Genomic DNA, 19,491 nt, shown 5'->3' on the forward strand with positions numbered 1-19,491 from the left:
CTCAACGTAATATATTTAGTTACAGCCGACAAACATTAGAATCAGCAAAATGAAAACGCAAACAACTGCTGAAGATCGAGCCAGGGAATTTCACAAGGTTGTGAAAGTGATTGTGATGCTGAGACCTCTAAAAAAAAAAAATTTCTACGAAAAATCTTTTCGAAAATCTGGACAAAGAAAAAACAAACGTCTTCTATAGGGACTGAGTGTGTAAAAGATAGTACAATATACAACTACTAAGCTATTGATTATAAGCATAAAATATCATTTAAAATTGATGCACACACACAAAAGCATAATACAAGATATACATTTATTATTATTATATATTTTTGAACAGTCTGAAATGTTCAAGTTAGCACCATCAAAAGTGGAAGTTTAAGTACCAATCACATGTGCAACTATTGACATACAGTACTGGAATACACAAGCAATATTCACTATACCTGGAGCATGAAGCTCTTGCACCCAATAGTTCTGACAAAAGCAGGTTGATACAATATGTATTAAATAATCCTAACAAACATTAAAAAACACGTTTCATTTAAATACATACAAAGGTACAAGAACAAAACGTGAAAAAAAAAAACTGCTGAATTTCACAGTAGTGAAATTTGTCTAGCACCAGTTGTGACCCTGTGCAACCTGGTAGATCGGAGCCAAGGTCTCAAACACACACGTAAAACTAGCGCGCATTTTAAGGTCAATTTGTATGCTATGCATTTCATCCTTATTGGAGTAGCATAAAACTCAATGAGAAAAAACCACTAGTGAGGTTTCATTCAGTTAGGATGCTATCTTAGAAGGCAGCTCCTAATTGTAGACAGTAGGCAACTCAGTATGTTTTGAGTCTCTCATGCATTTGCAGTGTCACTCTAGGCCAAGGGCTTATTTTATGAAATACAAACTTAAAATGTCACATTTTCTGACCACATCCTAACTGTAAAAGTACCTTGTAAACTCGTATAAATTGTATCCAGATATTAATTATGAGATTTGGACTGTGATGTTTGTTACAAAATTTGTTGCTATTATTCCTAAATTCTGTGAAATAAAAAGGGCCGATGTTTGCATACTGCCTCTATTGCACAATATGAAAACTACAATGATTACAAAAATTTAAATTTTAAACAAAGGAATTATTGTCTCATACTGATGACAAATTATTAAGATATACAAGCACAGAGACTCAAGAGTAGCATGTTTGTGTCGACAACTGTGGCACTGCAGCACCATCAGACAGGAAAAAAACAAGGTCTAGAGACGCGTCTTTTTTTTAAAGTTCAACTTTTAAAAAACGTATCTCTAGACCTTGTTTTTGTCCACTTCACTGACCTGTGTCTGGTCATTTTTTAAACACACAAAAATGTGAACTGTGTGAATGATCCCTAAAATATGATTAGACACATACATAACATTTCCTGTACCCTGATTTTACTACACCTCAAAGGAACTGTTCACCCCAAAACTAAAAAATCTGCTATCATTTATTTATCCTCAAGATTTTAGAAATCTTCGATGATGAGAATGTTCAAAAGAACAGAATTTATTTGAAATAGAATAGAAAACTCTGACATTATAAATGTATTTACTGTCACTTTTGATCGATTTAATGCATCCTTGCTGAATACATTTTTTTTTAAGCAGTATAGTGTATGACTATTTTATTTATTTATTCTGAAGTCATAAGACACCCTCTGTGCAATTTAAGTAGGCATTACTGAAAATGTCTAGTGTTCAAAAGAAGAAATGAAAGCATACTGGTTCCGAACAACATGAGCTTAAGTAAAATAATGACATTTTCATTTTGGGGTGAACTAATGATGCACCAAAGGCAACAGACTAATGGAGACTCACTTGTTTACACTGCAGAAGAGATCATGTACTGTTAAAATATATGAAACAACACAGCAAATATCTAAAACACACAGAGAATGTGGTAAATAATGCAAAGAAACCTAGATGACAAAAAGAAAGTGGCCACATTCTGAGAGAGCTACAAATTCACCTAGTTTTATATTAAATACATAAACCCTAAAGAGAAAAAGGACTCATATTGGTCAATTATCATCAACTTGGCTGCTCGACTGCATTGAGATGGCTCTTTATGAATTAAATAACACACGCTACTTCAGCTCTTTTCCAAAACCTAGTGAGCTGCCTACGTAAGGCAGTATTTTAAGCCTCCCAGTCTGAAGGCTGTTCAAAAAGGTAGGCGGAATGATTGATTAAACAACCTTTATGTCTTCTTTTGCTGCAGATGCAGAGAATGAGAAATACAATGATGCATTGCATAATCTATTATTACATGCACGCATAATGCAAGGATATGGCTTAAACAGGAGAGGATGGCACTAGCAAAGCCAAGATCATGGGGTTCGATACCGTGAATGCATACCAAATGCATAAATGTAAATGCATTGCAAAATACATAAATATATCAGCAAAAATAGTTCATCTTAATAAACAATGGACTATTTTATCCAATATTTGTGTTTCTTTTAATGTCTAGCAGTATTGCATTGTTAGATTAGCAACAGGTTAATTTTAAACTATTGAAACCATTCGTAAGGAGCAAGGCAGATTACTAGATTTTGGTTACAGAGCCAACAGACAAGTTATTTTTATTCTAAAAAATAAAAGCAAAAACAAGATAAAAAATAATTGATCCGACTCTGGAAAAAAAAAAGTCCATCAGTTATTGACCAACCAGTGGCCTTAAGAAAGCAGCCACAGCTGGTAATCTGGAGAAATGAGCCATTATGCTAAATAAGTCACTTCCAGGGACTAAAAGGATTACAGCAAAACATGACAAAACAAGAAACCTTCAAGTCCAAAAACAAGAAACAAACGTAATGCAAGTATGCAAACGCTTGGCGAACAAACTGCAAGTACATACTTTGGTGGTAACTAACCTCAGTGCCTTCAAAAGTTTGCATAGTGTGTTCTGCTTGAAAATATCTGTTCCACTGCTTTCAGGCTGCTTTTATTTTCACATAACATTTTCAAATATAAAACATATTATTCTTGACAGTACAAATGGGAAAGGCAAAAATAAACCTCTATGAGTTGTTCTCAAGTCTTGGGGGGCATTTTGTTGGTGTAAAAGTCTCTGCAGGTCTGGCAGCAGCGTTGGTACCAGCGCATGTCTTGGCACAGGTTCTTATCTCGGATCACCCTGCAGTAAACCGCCCACTGATCCCCTGTGCACTTGTACGTCAATGCAGCTGTCAGGAATGACAGAAGGACAGGACACAGCATTTCATAGATTCAATTAGATCACATGATCCCTGAGAACATGCATACATCAGTAAGACATGTAAATGTGTGCAGTGCACCTAGAAGACAACTTTCGTAATGTTCAATGTTGCTGTTATACACTGTAAAAAAATATTTTTAGAATTTGTAAATAAAACAGTATGTTTTACAAAAAAAAAAAAACTATTTTAGTCTCTCTACTCCAAACATTTCAAATTTAAATTAATGTTACTTGCAAATTCGTAACACTTTACAATGAGGTTTTCTTAGTTAATATTAGTTTAGTACATTTTTTGACGTAAGTGTGTTTCCTCAAAGTGTTGTTTAAATTTTCCCCACGATGCGGTCAGAGCTGGAGTTTGACTCTCAACACATGGAAAATATGAATGTAACAATAGTTAATATGCAACAACATGTGGGGCTCGAATGAGAGCGGTTTCTGCAAAGAACGCAGGGATGAGTTTAGCAACGCGGGTCACAGTATCTGGACAGTATTTTGAGTTTTTATGGGTATATTTCATATACTCTAGTGCTCCAAACATGAACAAGCACCATGTATACACACATATTTCATCACGTCTTCTTCAAATGAAATATATATATATATATATATATATATATTAGGCTTCTTCACGTCAGTCCTGCCGAGCCTTAGGCTTCTAGGCCTTCCTAGGCCTAAGTCTGTTCCCTAGCCTGAATCTGTTCCTGAATTCCCACCCAACCTCCCTCTTCGTGTTTCTGCCGTACTTTCTATTTCGCAGGTGACGCGTGGATTGGTTTGTTTTTGTTACGCTGATTGGTTCGTCTCTGCAGGTAATCGTCTGAGAGGAGGGAAAGCGGGATCCAATCATATGGATCATCAGAAATCCGGGAACTATAAAGAGCACCTGAACGCAATTGAAGGGGCCACCCTTTTGTTTGTGAACTGCAACTGTTTAGTTCTCTGTTACGCTTGTTTTTTGATGTTTGTTTGATTACTTATCAAGCTTCGTTCATGTTTAGTTTGTCATGTGGGTGCGTGTTATTTTTACGACCTAACCTCCTTATGTGGTTATCCGAATTGAGCGATTACGCTGTGTTTGAACTGGATAAAGGAAAGAGGGTCAGGTAAGATGTCACGTGACGTACACTGTCCCCAAACCTGAGTCTGTCCCCAAGCCAGTATCTGTTCCTGAGCCTAAGTCTGTTCCCTAGCCTGAATCTGTTCCTAAATTCCCACCCAACCTCCCTCTCCCGCCACCTCTCATCATCCAGCTGTCATCCTCATCTCCTCTGCCTCTTGTCAGCCATCACTCGCCCTCTACACGCCAGTAGAATGGTGGGCTCAGCACCATCTTGGACAGTGGATCGCTGGATTCCAACTCCAGCCACCGCGTCCAGGATTCCACATCGGCCCATCAGTACACTGGCTCAGCCTAGGCTCCTACCTCCTTCGTCTCCGCCCAGGCCCATGAGTTCACAAATTCCACCAGGCCCTCTCGTCCCCCCGGATCCGCCTTGGTCGCTAGTCGACCTACAAACACCTCTGGACTACACTTCTCTGGCTTCGCCCCATCCCTTTGTCCCCCCCGGCTCCATTGGACTCCTCACACTCCCCTCTGCTTCTCCTTGGTCCTCAGTCCCTTTGTCTCCACTGTGCCCTTCTGTGTCCCTGTCTACACCTCAGTCGCCCAAGCCAGCGGCTTCCCCGTGTCCCTCTTAACCCTCTGCTCCACCATGGTCCGGTATACCTCCGTCTTCTCCCTGTCATCCTCCGCCATTGGTTCCGCCTCTGTCCACCATCGCCCTGAAACCTTCTGCCCTTCAGCCTCCTTGGCTCCTCCCTCCATCGGCTTCACCATGGATCATCATCCTTCCCTCTGGACCTATCACCCCTCTGCCAAGCTCTTCTCCTGGAAATCTGCCTGCCTTCTCCAGCTCTTCCCCCACTCCTGTTGCCAGCCCTCCGCCTGCTCCTCTTCCTTCTCCCAAACCCCCACCTTCATTTCTCTCCTTACAGCGCGAGGACGTGCCTTGCGGGGAGGGGCGTTCTACCACAGTGGTGTTTGGTAAGTTCAGTCAGTCTTTGTCCGATCTCCGTTGTATTTAGTGTGTGTTGCTGCCTGTTCTGCTGTACTGTCAACTTATTAAAACCTTTTTTTTGGAATTATATCCTCGCCTCCGCCTGCCTTCCTGCAACCACCCGTGACAATAGGATATTATTATGAAATTAACTACGAATTTACTTGTATTATTCAGAGCATATAACATTTTATTTGCAGCAGAGAATCATGAAACTGACCAAGTGAGCAGAGCGTTCCCAGGTTCGTAGGATCACAAAACTCGCTCCACCATCATGAATAAATTACTATCCGAATGCATGAGATTTAGTACTGAGGTGCCAAGCAAATTTAATTGTACAGACATCCACATGAGAAACAATTACCCTCCCAATAGGGCTATAGGGTTATATTTTTAAAATACATCAAGGTGCCCCTAACTCTGTTTGTTTTTCTTTCTCCGCTCATATTTTAATATTCATTTCTCTGTTTATAGGGACATTGTGTAGGAATTTCTCCCATCTAGCGGTGAAATTGTATTTTGCATTCAAGCAAATTGTGCTCTCCAGCGCCTCGCTTTTTCAAATGTGTGTTGCATCTACGGTAGCTGTTATGTACCAAAACAGGTTTGTTATTTCAAACAAACTGCAACTTGACACAACGAACAAACGAATGTTACAGTATGAATTACTGACTGACTTGGCAGGGCAGTGACAAGCGCCTCTCACTGCTCTGCTCCTCCGTTTCTGCTGCTTTCATTTACGTGACGCTGGCTCTGAACGAAAACGCGTTGTGGATATGCGTTGGCCAAGTACTTTTTGACCCTCTCGGCTATTATAGTATTTCAAGATGGCGGAACTACATGGAAGCCTCCGTGGACCTACTCGTCACATGTATTTAAAGATAATAAATTCTTCGTTTATGAGGATAATTCAGATAATTGGCAGAGGTATTTGTACACCATTGAGGACATATTTATGAATAAAAATATTGATTTTAGATAATAAAATACCTAAAAAACTACACATTGTCCCTTTAATGAATGTGTTGTAGGTCTGTGTTTTATTGGCTTCATTTGAGTCTTTTTCAAGTCTGAGGTGTGAACAACCAGTGCTAAAACATGAGGGTTTCATGACACTTTAACATGAACAATGAACAATACTTCTACAGCCTTTAATTCTGGTCAATGTTAATTTCAACATTTACTAAAACTTTTTTAAAAACAAAAGTATTTGTTAACATTAGTTAATGCACTGAGAACTAACATGAACAATTAAATATATTTTTTACTTCCTAACAATAACTACAAATGACTTAATATATTGTTCATTGTCAGTATGTTAGCTAATGCATTAGCTAATGTGAACACGAGATCTTATTGTAAAGTGTTACTGCTGAGTCTTTGTAATTATCCGACTAGCAATTTCTGAGTGAACATCGTTTCAGAGTAAATCCTGTATCTTTTTTTTCAGTGTAGAAGGACATTCGGCGTATACACATTTAGAGTATGTGAATCTGCTCTTATTTAGATGTTTTTCAGATTATTTGAACGTGATGCTTTCCAGATGATGTTTCTTTTGGTCTTGGCAATGAAATGTTTATGTAGTATAATGAAACGTTTATTGCTTAAAGCAAAGAAAGGCTCTATTCCAAAACCTAGTGAGCTGTTTACTGGCCACAGTACATTAAGGCAGCATCCTAACTGAAATGGAAATGGACTAATTTTGGATCACTCGATATAGGCAGGATTAAGTCAATTTAAAATATAATGAGGAATTGGAATTGCCTTTGCATCAGAAGTGCATATAATGTCTAAATGTGCAGCATGCTATTATTTGGAACACAGGGAAGCATTTTTTTTAATGTATATTCATTAAACTCTTTGTCCCAAGGTCTTATTTGGATTTTGATCTCAATATGTTGCAGAATGTTTGTTTATTTTGCAGAATTTTATTATTTATTTTACTATCTTTGTTAATTTCTTTGAATTTTTTTAATTGTATTTCATTAATTTATTAGATGATTGGTTAATTCACTGATTGACCATGTTAGGTGTGATTGTTTATCATGTTGATATAAAAGTTGTTGATATTTGTTGTTTTGTCTCAAGATGCACACCAGTAATGTTTTTTTTCTACACATTTATAAAAGCTACTTAAATGTTCTAATTGATCTAAGGCCTAATGCTGGTTAAATCTAAGGCCTGTCTGTGAAACCAGGCCGATATGACTTAAATAAAGGACAATTCCGGCCAAAAATTAACCTAGGGCTAAATAACACATGGGTACCGAGTCGACCGTTCTCTGGGATGCGTTTTCATGATAATCGAATGTACCCAGTTTTAACGTTATATTTTTAGTTTAACCACAGATTAGCTTATAACGCTAGTGTATGGGGCATTGAATAAGTATGAATAAAAATCGCTAGTTAATACCACTAACAAGGCTCAAAATAGCCCCACACTGACACGGAAGCATAATTGGTGTCTCTACCTGCAAACTGAAGAATTGAGAACTTTGTAGTGTACAGACAGTTTAATAAGAAGATACTTTATAAAGACAGTACACTTCGCGTATACAAGCAGGAGCCATCTTTGGAAAACAGTCTCGACCAGTCGAACCACGAACGCCGTGCTACGTGCTGGTTGATAGCTGCTTATTAAACTGTATCTTCTTATTAAACTGTCTGTACACTTACAAAGTTCTCAATGCTTCGGTTTGCAGGTAGAGACCCCAATTATGCTTCCGTGTTAGTGTGGGGCTATTTTGAGCCTTGTTAGTGGTATTAACTAGCGATTTTTATTCATACTTATTCAATGCCCCATTGTTAAGATAAAAGGTGATTACAAGAGATTGCGACTTTGGTGTCTTTGTATTTTCTTCGTGTTTCTGCCGTACTTTCTATTTCGCAGGTGACGCGTGGATTGGTTTGTTTTTGTTACGCTGATTGGTTCGTCTCTGCTGGTAATCGTCTGAGAGGAGGGAAAGCGGGATCCAATCATATGGATCATCAGAAATCCGGGAACTATAAAGAGCACCTGAACGCAATTGAAGGGGCCAGCCTTTTGTTTGTGAACTGCAACTGTTTAGTTCTCTGTTACGCTTGTTTTTTGATGTTTGTTTGATTACTTATCAAGCTTCGTTCATGTTTAGTTTGTCATGTGGGTGCGTGTTATTTTTACGACCTAACCTCCTTATGTGGTTATCCTAATTGAGCGATTACGCTGTGTTTGAACTGGATAAAGGAAAGAGGGTCAGGTAAGATGTCACGTGACGTGCATTGTCCACATTTAGGTTTTTTCTCTGTTTAGACACACCAGGTTTAGAGGCATGTGCCATTGTTGTACTTTTGTTTTGGATAGGTAGAGTAGGGAAGTATACGGCGTCTCGGGTGTCGAAGACTTTCTACATTTTCCTTTGGTGTTAGTTAGGTTATTTGAAAACGGGTTAGAAAGATTATCTTCGTTTTATTCATTTCTTTGAGTTGGCACTGTCCAGTTATTTCCTTTTTCTTTTCCAGGTTTGGAGTAATATTATTTGCTGGTATGTTTGTTTTACTTTATTGATTGGAAATAATAATTTGCTTTAATTGTTTCTTTACATATATGAATATATATATGTTTATAGAGATCTTTTGACCAGTTGTGGTCTACAATAAATGCATTTAAGCGTCCAACTGCCTTTGGTTTCACTTACTTCCCAGTGTTCTTTTAGCAATGATTGTTGATAGGTGATCAATGTTCCCCTTCTAACTCCCTAGACTTTTAAAATAAATGAAGGGTCGTAACACCCATACACTAGCATTATAAGCTAATCTGTGGTTAAACTAAAAATAACGTTAAAACGGGGTACATTAGATTATCATGAAAACGCATCCCAGAGAATGGTTGAATCGGTACCCATGTGTTATTTAGCCCTAGGTTCATTTGTGGCTGGAATTGTCCTTTAAATAAATATAAAATAAACTGCATTTAAGACAAAGAAAAAAAAAGAAGAAAAAAAGAAGAAAAAAAGTTTAATAATGAAAAATAATAATGAAAGAATAAATTCTATAAGTATTATTATAGTATGATTGATATACTTAGATTTTTTAAAAATATTTTCAATTATATTTTATTTTTATATTTTCTGTTTTAATTTAAATTTTAGTTAAAGTTTTAGTTTTTTTGTTGGGTGTTTTGTCATTTTTATCATTTAAAAAAAATGTATTTAGGTTTAGTTATTTTGGTACTTAAACTAAATGAAAATTAGAAATAATGCCTTGTCAACAAGGTGAAATAAAATACGCAAGTTTTATTTTATTTTAGTTAATGTTTATTTAGTTTGAAGCAATTCAATTTTTATGGTTATAGTTTTGGCTTAGTTGTAGTTTCAACTGATGTTAAAGTCTATACATCATAAATCTCCTCTTTTAAACCCAAATGATAAATAATTATAGATGATGTTATTATTAAAGCAATATCCAGTAATGTGATGTAACTTTAGTAATGCATCATAAAATGAAATAGTGTAAATGAGAATAATTTTTTTTGTGACATTTCTGGTTAAAACTGAGTGAAACACAGATGAATAATGGACTGATTTGTTTCAATTTGTAACCCCCGCCCCCCGAAACGCCATTTTTAGCGAGGGGGACCCACCGTCTGAAATGCCATGCCCCCTTCAAGAATTATGAAGTTCATGTGTCCTAGCAACAGCTCTAAGTCTATAAATCAGGATACACAAATGTCTTTAACTGTAAAGTCTTACCCAGTCTAGGGGAGGTGATGGTGTTCACATTGACTTTTACGTTACATGCCCCCTGATGACACTGCCTGTACGCGGGGGGCTTCAGGACTACTGGGCAGTTGCTGCCATGCCGACCGGTCACTTTGTGCATGCATTGGACCACTCTGGATTGCAAGCCTCGCCCACAGGATGATGAGCACTGCAATAAATCAATGATGACATCGCAATAGATTAATAAAGACAGACCTAATTTTACTCCCAGAAATGCATAATCAATATTTCAAAACTGTCAATATCATGTTTAAATAATAGATTATCCTGATAGGAGTAACATTTGATAGCAGTGGTATCATATATTTTGATTCTTTAGCTCAAATCATGCCAAAAACTCTTTTTCAGGCTGCTCAAGCTAATTCACATGCATATTCAAGAGTAAACAAAGGTGATATCGGCCATTTTAACTAAATCAGGTGGGACTATTATTGAGTGTTACTGTATGATTTCTCCAAAAGATTATTACACTTGGACCATTTCCTCTGCTTAAAATGTGCAAAAATAAAATGACAAAGAATTTTAAAAAAGAATGAATAAAATATTCCAATGATGTGAGGATAAAAACCTTTGAACACTTACAAAAAAAAGTAACTAAATATGATAACAGCAGCAGCTGAATAAACCAGTAAACAGTGCAAAAAATATATCCAGAAAACTAAAACAATAACCAAACAATAATTAAGGGGGGGAAAGGGAAAATATAAAGCATTTTTATACATAGAGTGAAAGGGACAGCTGAGTCTCTGTCTTTGAACTCATGCTAGTCACTGTATTATAGACAGTGCATTTTCATGGTACCCTAATGAGCAGTGCTGTCTCCAGGCAAAACCAAAGTTTCCTCTTTCTGTTAAAAAACAATAATGATTCATAAGCCTGACATAATTTACATAGTGTGCTGTAAGTGCTCGAAAACTCTCAAACATCTTCAGCTTTTGCTTGACATTTCTGCTCATGAGGAGTTTATAATTACACTTTTTTCAAGCAAACCACATGCTGTTTACATTTTCACAGGCCTCTACATTATTGATAAACTGCGTCCTAATTAAATATTGTTTTGTAGAGTTTTATAAATGGATTGGGATTGTGTGAGCCACACTAGAAGACAAAAACTGAAGATGTGAAACAGTCAATAAACAAACCTTTGGTTGCACAAAATTTAAGTTCAATATTAAAGGAGTGTTACAGCTTTAAAACAACTCAAGCTCTATCGACAATATCTGTGGTGTGATGTTGATTACCAAAAACCCTCAACTTGCAAAATAAATAAATAGCACATTTAAATTGGCCGAAATGTTTTATATACAAACATATACAAGATTATGTGAGAATCTGCTCATTGCAAATTGAAAATTATATTTCCAGAGGAAGACAACAGTTTCTTCAGTAATGTACTGTTCTGACTCCTGTGAGACAAGCAGGAGTCATAATGTCTGCAGATCGTCACACTCACGCAGTTAAGACCCAAAGGAAGCTTTATTTCTCCAATAACACGCCGGCAAAATTAAATCAGCGTATCTCTGTGACAATCTAATACATTTTAATAGACTTACAGTTCAACAGGGCAGGAAAAAATTCAGTTAGTTCATCACTGGCTGAGTAGGGCTGGGAGCAGACGGCATGATGAAATGATAAACACAAAATAAATTGACCTGATTATGGCACAGACAACATCATTGACATCAATAGTCCTCAGTACAATGCAGTCAAAATATAGTCAAGATCGGGGAACTAAACATATTCAATATATATTGAGTGGTGCATTTTCAGCCTGTCCTACAATATGCATTTATATAAATGTTTATATACACTTGGATTCAAAATTAAATTTTTTCTGTTTTTTAAAAGAAGTCTCTTACTGCTCAGCCAGGGTGCATTTATTTGATCAAAAATACAGTAATAATGTGAAATATTAAAATAAAATAAAAATTATATTGTAATATATTTTAAAATGTTATTTATTCCTGTGATGCAAACCTGAATGTTTGGCATCATTTAATCCAGTATTCAGGGTCACACGATTCTTCGGAAATCATTCTAATATGCTGATTTGCTGCTCAAAAATAATAATTATTATCAATGTTGAAAAAGATATGCTGCTTAAAATTTTTGTAGAAGATGTAATAAGTTTTTCTGATGAGTAAAAAGTTTGAAAGAGCAGCATTTATTTGAAAAAGTATCTTTTGTAAAATTATAATAGTCTTTTCTGTCACTTTTGATCAATTTAATGCAACCTTTCTAATCAAAAGTATTAATTTCTTTTTTTTTTATTAAAAAAAATATTACTGACCGCAGACTTTTGATTAAAAGTGTAATTTGCATTAAAATTATTATATACATTTATTTTATTTAATACATTCCAATGTGGAAAAGACATTTAGCCAGACTTTAACTTTCATTTCGTAGAAATTAGGCACACTGTGATGTCGCCACGGACCCCCGTTGAAGACCCCTGGACTATAGAATAGGAGCTGTCGGCTACCATGGCTACAGACGACACAAACAAAAAAATTTTCCTAAGTGGCAAAAGGTGCAGGAAAGCAATACATTTCCCTGCCTCTGAGGGAACCCAAAATCCTTTCGACAGCACACAATATTTCACATTTTACAAGAGATGAAAGGCTATTGAAAATGAAATCAGCATGAAAGTTTAGCATTGATCTAAGTGTTGCCTGTCGCCAGAGTGTAGTAAATAACTGCAGTTAGGGAAAGTGTGAGTGGGGTGATTTCAGAACGACTTGTCGTTCCCAATACCCTGTCCAATGAATGCAAAGAGGAATCCCACCCTCCAACCCAAAAACATCTAATCTGCTAATCAAAGGCGGCTCTGAATCCCAGTCTACGTCTCTCTCAAGAGAAGTACCTTTTTTGATTGGTGCTATTAAATATGACAAAGCTCCAGATTAAGAGAGTGTGTGTAAGGAGAACACCCTTACAGATGAATAGGAATACAGAAACTCCAGAAAGCTCAGGTTTCTTCAATACGGCATTTTAAAATGTCAAATTACTGTTACCCATTTAAATGATTTTAGAAAGTCAGCATTACCACAACAGCAGCCTAAAACAATGATTAAATAGCTATTTGGCTTTTGGTTGATGTTAAAGCGAACTGTTGGTTCGGCCCACTGAAGTGCCAATTCTAAACTTAAGTGACGATGCGACTGCCTCGATTGTGCAAGTGACAATTCCTGTGTTGACTGTGCAGCTCGCTTACAGTGCAGACGCGATGTGGTGATGTGAAGGGGACATTCTAGAACGCTTAACGTGGCTTACTGTACTAAGACAGTAATATTAAAAGACCAGACTCAGTAAACATCATTTTAATAAGCTATTCTATGTGCAAAAAAATAACTGAGCCCAGAATATGAACGCAACGCGTTTAATTACACGTTAAGCATTTTCCTCCCATAGAAAACCAGTATTAGAAAAGGCTTAACGTGGTTTACTACTAAGACAGTGATATTAAAAGACCAAATATTCTATTCATATTCATTTATTTTTTAGCACATATAGCTTATTAATATGATCTTTACTGAGTTTGGTCTTTTAATATTACTGTCTTAGTACAGTAAGCCACGTTAAGCATTTTCTAAGAGCGGTTTTCTATGGGAGGAAATTGCTTAACATGTAATTAAAAGTGTTTCGTTCATATTCTGGGCTCATTTATTTTTTTGCACATAGTATAGTTTTTCAATATGATGTTTACTGAGTTTGGTCTTTTAATATTACTGTCTTAGTACAGTAAACCACGTTAAGTCTTTTAGAATGTCCCATGTGAGGCCATTTGCGCATTTTGAGAGGGAAAACGAGCGCGCTGTGATTCACTCACACCGTTTGTGAAATTACGTCTCACGGAAAGTTTTCAAATTACTTTGTAATTTATTTAATAAAGAAATATGAATTGTATCTTACCTTCAACATTATAATTATTTTACCCATGCCGGACAGAGATTGAGACCGTGCTGCAGCATATCATGCCATAACTCTCACAGCAGGCGCGTGTCTTTATGCGTTGTTAGCATGATGAGATCGGCCTTTATAGAGACCACTGATAAAACTTTCCAAAGCGATTATCGGCCGATAACAATCGGTAGCCGATCAATCGGAGCACCCCTAATATATATAGGGGAATCTGATTCTACCACAAACACCACAGGGGAGTATTTGCTTACGAAATACTCCACCCTGCCTGACCTGAAGTCAGCATCTCGCATGGTCAACACTCCTGGGGTGCGTTTCTCGTACAACGATGTAACTCGCTGCTTCACTACCATAGTACGATGCATCATTGAAGAAATCAACTAGCTAGTCATGAATGTTTCCCGAAACCGTATTGTCGCAAATTGGTCGTTTAACCATGTTGGTTTATGATGTCACGCACCTAATAACTTCTTTTAAAGAATCTGTTTGAGATCAAATTAATGCTAGATGTTTTGGCATCTGAGGACTATTTCTCTTTTTTCTCAGTTCTTTTGCTTTATTTCCAAATTTAATCATAGGCTTGTTCTTACATAGCAGAGCACGCTCGCACATGCACACTCTTTAAAAACGGTGCTTTAAATCTCTTTACAAACTAAAAGACGTAAATGACATTTGTATGTATTCTAAATAAAAGATATAGGAGTCATTCCACGAAACCGGTATGATTTGGACTTACACATTTTTGGATTTTTTTACCAATATGTATTACTTTTCTGAATACCCCACAACATTAATGACATATTTAACTTCCAGAAAAATATATTTTCCCACCTCAGACATTAAATACTTATTATTATTGCTAATTATTTTAAGATATGGGCACTATTAGTCTTCAATCCCGTTATGGACACCATGGGAGCTCTCTGAACATAATTATAAAATATATTTGTAATGAAATCAACATTTTCCAATTAATCAGATGTCCCTCACACTAATTCAGTAATTGCAAATGTAAAATGTACATTAATTTCACACTTATGCTATACTAAAGCCAGAAATGGGCACTTTTTGTGACAGCAACCTCATCATTTTTGATCAAAGAAGTGGCTTAACTTCAGAATTTGAACTAAAATCAGTATTCTTATGATTGCTCTGAAAATTTCAGACTGAGTTCAACAAAAATTAAATTACTTTTTCATAAACGTAAAAAAATAATTAATAAAAATGTAGGTGTGACGGGGTTGAGACTAGGGTAACAGGGTTGAAGAGACAAATACAGCTTAACATATAAATAGTTGTTTTTTACTCAAATTCACTGTACGATTTTCTATAAGCACTGTATTTTATTATGTTACTAAGAAAAACAACAGATATAACTCAATTACAATTACACATTGCAATTACAACTCAGTTTTAATAACCCGACTGCAGGAAAAACAACAATAACGTAGTATACATTAGAATGTTATAAAATGTATCAAAATAAAACATATAACTTGTGTGCTTTTTTGATGTATGTGTGGGCGTGAGTGAGTGAGTGAGTGAGTGAGTGAGTGTGTTTTTGTGTGTTGTTGTTTTTTTTACATGTGCGCAAGCTTCGTGGCAAAGAAGTAACGGGGTTGAGTGTGACGGCGTTGTGATTTTTTGCTCAAAATGGCCACTGCTCTACATGTAGTGAATAACAGGAGAGCACATGGCATGCATGATATTAAGAAATAATATATGTTTTTTAAATAACAAAGATCTTTTAGACAATTAATAGAATTCTATCTTTATTTGATGTAACAGGGTTGAGTCGTTGAGCTTGACAACCACAATACCACAGGTAGATATTCATGGGAAATGGCAAAATGTATGGACTTTTTTATAATTTTATTATTCATATCCCAAGTAGACTTTCAAAGAAGGCCATGAGGGACATGACAAAATAGGTGGTGTCAACTGAAAAAACAAGATAATTTCTAATATAAAGATAAAATGTATGTCATTATTTTTAAAATTTATTAAAGGGGACATTTCATTTGATAGAAAAAGGTTTTTTAGTAATAGATTTTGGTGACCCAATAGGTAAAATACACTTAAAAAGGTCAGAGGGACTCAAATCTTACCGGTTTCGTGGAATGACTCATAGATTGTACTGAATGTCAGCTTTCTTGTTTTGATCAAAGGATTTATTGAGTCCAGATGTCATGCAAACCTGAAACTCTGCTTCTAACCACAGGTCGAGAGCTATCTTACCAACCACACAACTTTGCAATGCTGTTTGCAAATGTTCGTTGGAGCTATGTTTTCGGGACATGTTGACCTATGCTGATAATGACGGAACTTGCAACTATAGTTGGCTAATGATGCTTTTGGGAAACACACCCCTGAATAGGATGTTCAACCAGTGAGAAGGGATGCAAAGCTCAGGCAAAAAGCCACTTCTCACCAGGGCCAGAGATGGGTTTCCTTGGGAGCCAGCAGAAAGACCCTCGGTCGAGAGGACTACAATGCTCACCCAAGACTGTGATCCCCAGATTTAACTAGGCTAGAATAGGGGCGATATATAACGTCTAATACAGGTACCCTTTTACACTCAAGGTCGCACCTGTGTCACTTTTTGTATTGCCAATTGTGTAAACAGCTTGTAACGAAACTTCAAACCGAGACCTTCCCCGTCTTCTAGGTTGTCAATGAAATGTGATGTCTATGGATGTGACTGTTATGCACGCTCCCAAGAACCTATCTTCCATTCAATTACACATGAAACGTATGCTTGTACAATCCTTAGGATAATGCCAAAAGAGCCATTCTTCTGTACTTTAATGTCAATGTGTCATGCAAAGAAAAATGATTAATTTAACTCATATTCTCAACAAGTTGCTGGCTATAGTTCACTTAACAGCCACCGGTGTCGCTAATAACAAGGGTTTCTGAATTCTACATAAAGCCCCTTAAAAAAAACACGTATAGGCTGTGAAAATTAGAAATTTTAGCTTGACATCTCATTTAAAAACATTTTTTGAAGAACTAAAATGACTAAATCTGAAATTAAAAAAAAAAAATTTAAAAGCTTCAATTTATATTTTAATTTCATGTTCCCTGAATTCTATTATCTGGATGCCCATTAGGATTAGTAAAATATAGCTGACATGATGCAGACACAAAATGCAGCAATATTAATACAAGTGAAGTGCACTCCAAACACGGACTGATCCTACCTTGTTACAATCTCTCATCCCATTCAGAAATAAAATATGTAATTGTGTCATTTTGTGCCAAAAAAAACAATGTATTCCACATAATTGAAAAGGGATGACATTCATAGCCTGGATAAGAGCACAGCAGCCAAAACACTGAAAAAGAGCATGATTTTCCTCCTCGAAATAGGCAATTTCTATTCAGCAGAGGCCTTTCAGTCAAGCCATGTCAGTCATACAAATAAATGCTCATGTGTTGATCAGTGTCTACTGGCTGTAATATTTTGCCAGCAGTCATTACAAAAAATTCTGAACTGTATTGTAAAATCAATGCAGATTAGGTCAACATATTAAAAACATATCTAAACCAAAAGTTTGGAATATCTGAATAATCTGACATAACTAGAATAGTGTTAAAAGTGTAATAATTAGTGACTTTAAGTCTCCCATCATATGCTGCAACTGTTCTATGTAACAGCAAAAACACATTCTGTGTGAACCGGCCCTAAGAAATATTCGTAAAAATACGTCACAATGTACTATGTTAATATGAAGGAATTTTCTGTATTGTTTTTTTTTTCAATTTTACCTGTATTTTTAATTAGTCATTGCATTGTGTTTTGTTTTAGGGTTGAAGGAAATGCCTGTGAATGCCAGTTAACGGACAAGGTACTGGTCAATTTCTGCCAGGACATTATATGGATTTTTTCTTTTCTTACAGTGTATTAAAAATAGTTTTCGTTATGTGAAAAAAGCTGAAATAAAATATAATTATTAGATGAAGATCTTAAAACTTACAAATCATACTATAAACAAAAATTAGAAATGTTGTCTTGGCAAGCACATTTAAATAAAATAGATTTAATTTGAATTAAATTATTTTAAAAAAAACTGAAATATAATTATAGCTAAACAGAAATATAAAAAAAGACAAAAGCACATCACAAAATAACTAAAACTAAAATGAAAACATTAAAAAATAAGAGCTAATTTAAAATATTAATCTAAATAATAAAATCTTTATTTTAAATACTAAAATAACCCCTGCTGCAGTGCATTCTGGGAATTCCAAACACCTTAAGATATCAGTTCATCTATAAATATAGTATACAAGAGATTGCTGTACTAAAGCACATACAGTACACATAAAACATCACAGTCACAACCTGTTTACTGTGAGGTCACAGTAGGGCAGTCGTGGCTAGCGAGTCTGACTGGTAACCCAAAGGTTGCTGGTTCGATTCCTGTACTGGCAGGAAATGACTGAGGTGCCCTTGAGCAAGGCACCTAACCCCTAATCACTCCCCGGGCGCCACAGCACAATGGCTGCCCACTGCTCTGGGTGTGTATCACGGTTTGTAGTGTGTCTGTGTGCTCACTACTAACTACTCCTCATGAGTGTGCATTAACTTGGATGGGTTAAATGCAGAGGACAAATTCAGAGTATGGGTTATCATACTTGGCCTTCACGTCACTTTCACAGGATAGGGTCGTGGTAGTAAATTAATAAATTATAGAACTACTACTATAAAAATGACTGAAGTAGTATGCAGTAAATTCACACTAAATGTTTCAAGTGTAGTTCAGTTTCTGGTGTGATAGTAGCTCGTCTTTCACTGAGAAAGCTGCAGATCACTGAAATGAAAAAAAAAAGAGGTCTACAGAGGGAACATCTGCTCTTTACATAAATACATGACACATGCAGAAATATTAGATGCTTTCTGCACAAAGATCTCACTAATGAGAAAATCTATTTTCTTCTCATTCTGCCCCCAAAAACGCTATGGCCGACTTCACAAACAATTTTTGCAGAGCCTTGTATAGTGAATACTGAGAGCCTCTGCACACGTAAAATAAGAAGTAAACCACAACATGCCATGCAATGATTTAATCATATTTTTTTAGGCATTGATAAAATGCAAAAGCAACATTTAATGCATAATTAATCTTAAGCGTGAAGTTAAGATCAGACACTCGCGCCTTCACCAAAAATCAATCCCACCATTCGGCCCAACCGCAGATCCTCAGACTGAAACATAATCCTTATGAGGCACAACCTTCAAACGTCTCAGCAAGCCTCCATCTCAAACAACTTCAACATCTGTGGCCTCTGATGAGGGGCGATGGTAAGGTGAAGCTCAGATGGAAACATAAACCCCAAACAGTAACCTACAACACATCATGATGCTCCAATTTGTTGTTGAGTCTTGAAAGTCATCCAGGGCAATGTAATATTGCTACAAAAATGAACACAGAGCATGCATCTAACATGAAACTTTAGTTAACACGAAATGGAAATTACAACTGACTTTA

At 36.3% G+C, this 19,491-nt stretch overlaps 1 protein-coding gene across 3 annotated transcripts in view; it reads right to left on the reverse strand.

Annotated features, from left to right (window-relative positions):
* Positions 1-298: 298 nt before the first annotated feature.
* The window catches only part of adamts17 (ADAM metallopeptidase with thrombospondin type 1 motif, 17), a 196,612-nt gene continuing 177,419 nt past the window's right edge, over positions 299-19,491 (reverse strand). For 2 of the 3 annotated variants that reach the window (XM_077227986.1, XM_077227985.1), the window contains 2 exons: positions 10,046-10,223; positions 299-3,227 (listed from right to left, as the gene is read on the reverse strand). In XM_077227986.1, the coding sequence (XP_077084101.1) occupies positions 3,076-3,227; positions 10,046-10,223 (330 nt within the window). In that variant the 3' untranslated portion in view covers positions 299-3,075. Of the gene's footprint in view, positions 3,228-10,045; positions 10,224-19,210; positions 19,348-19,491 lie in introns of those variants that run through there. The other variant, XM_077227987.1, reaches the window with a different exon arrangement.

The sequence above is a fragment of the Siphateles boraxobius genome, unplaced genomic scaffold, assembly GCF_051911475.1.
Source record: "Siphateles boraxobius isolate OS27281-9 unplaced genomic scaffold, OSU_SipBor_1 130, whole genome shotgun sequence".
Lineage (NCBI taxonomy): Eukaryota > Metazoa > Chordata > Actinopteri > Cypriniformes > Leuciscidae > Siphateles > Siphateles boraxobius.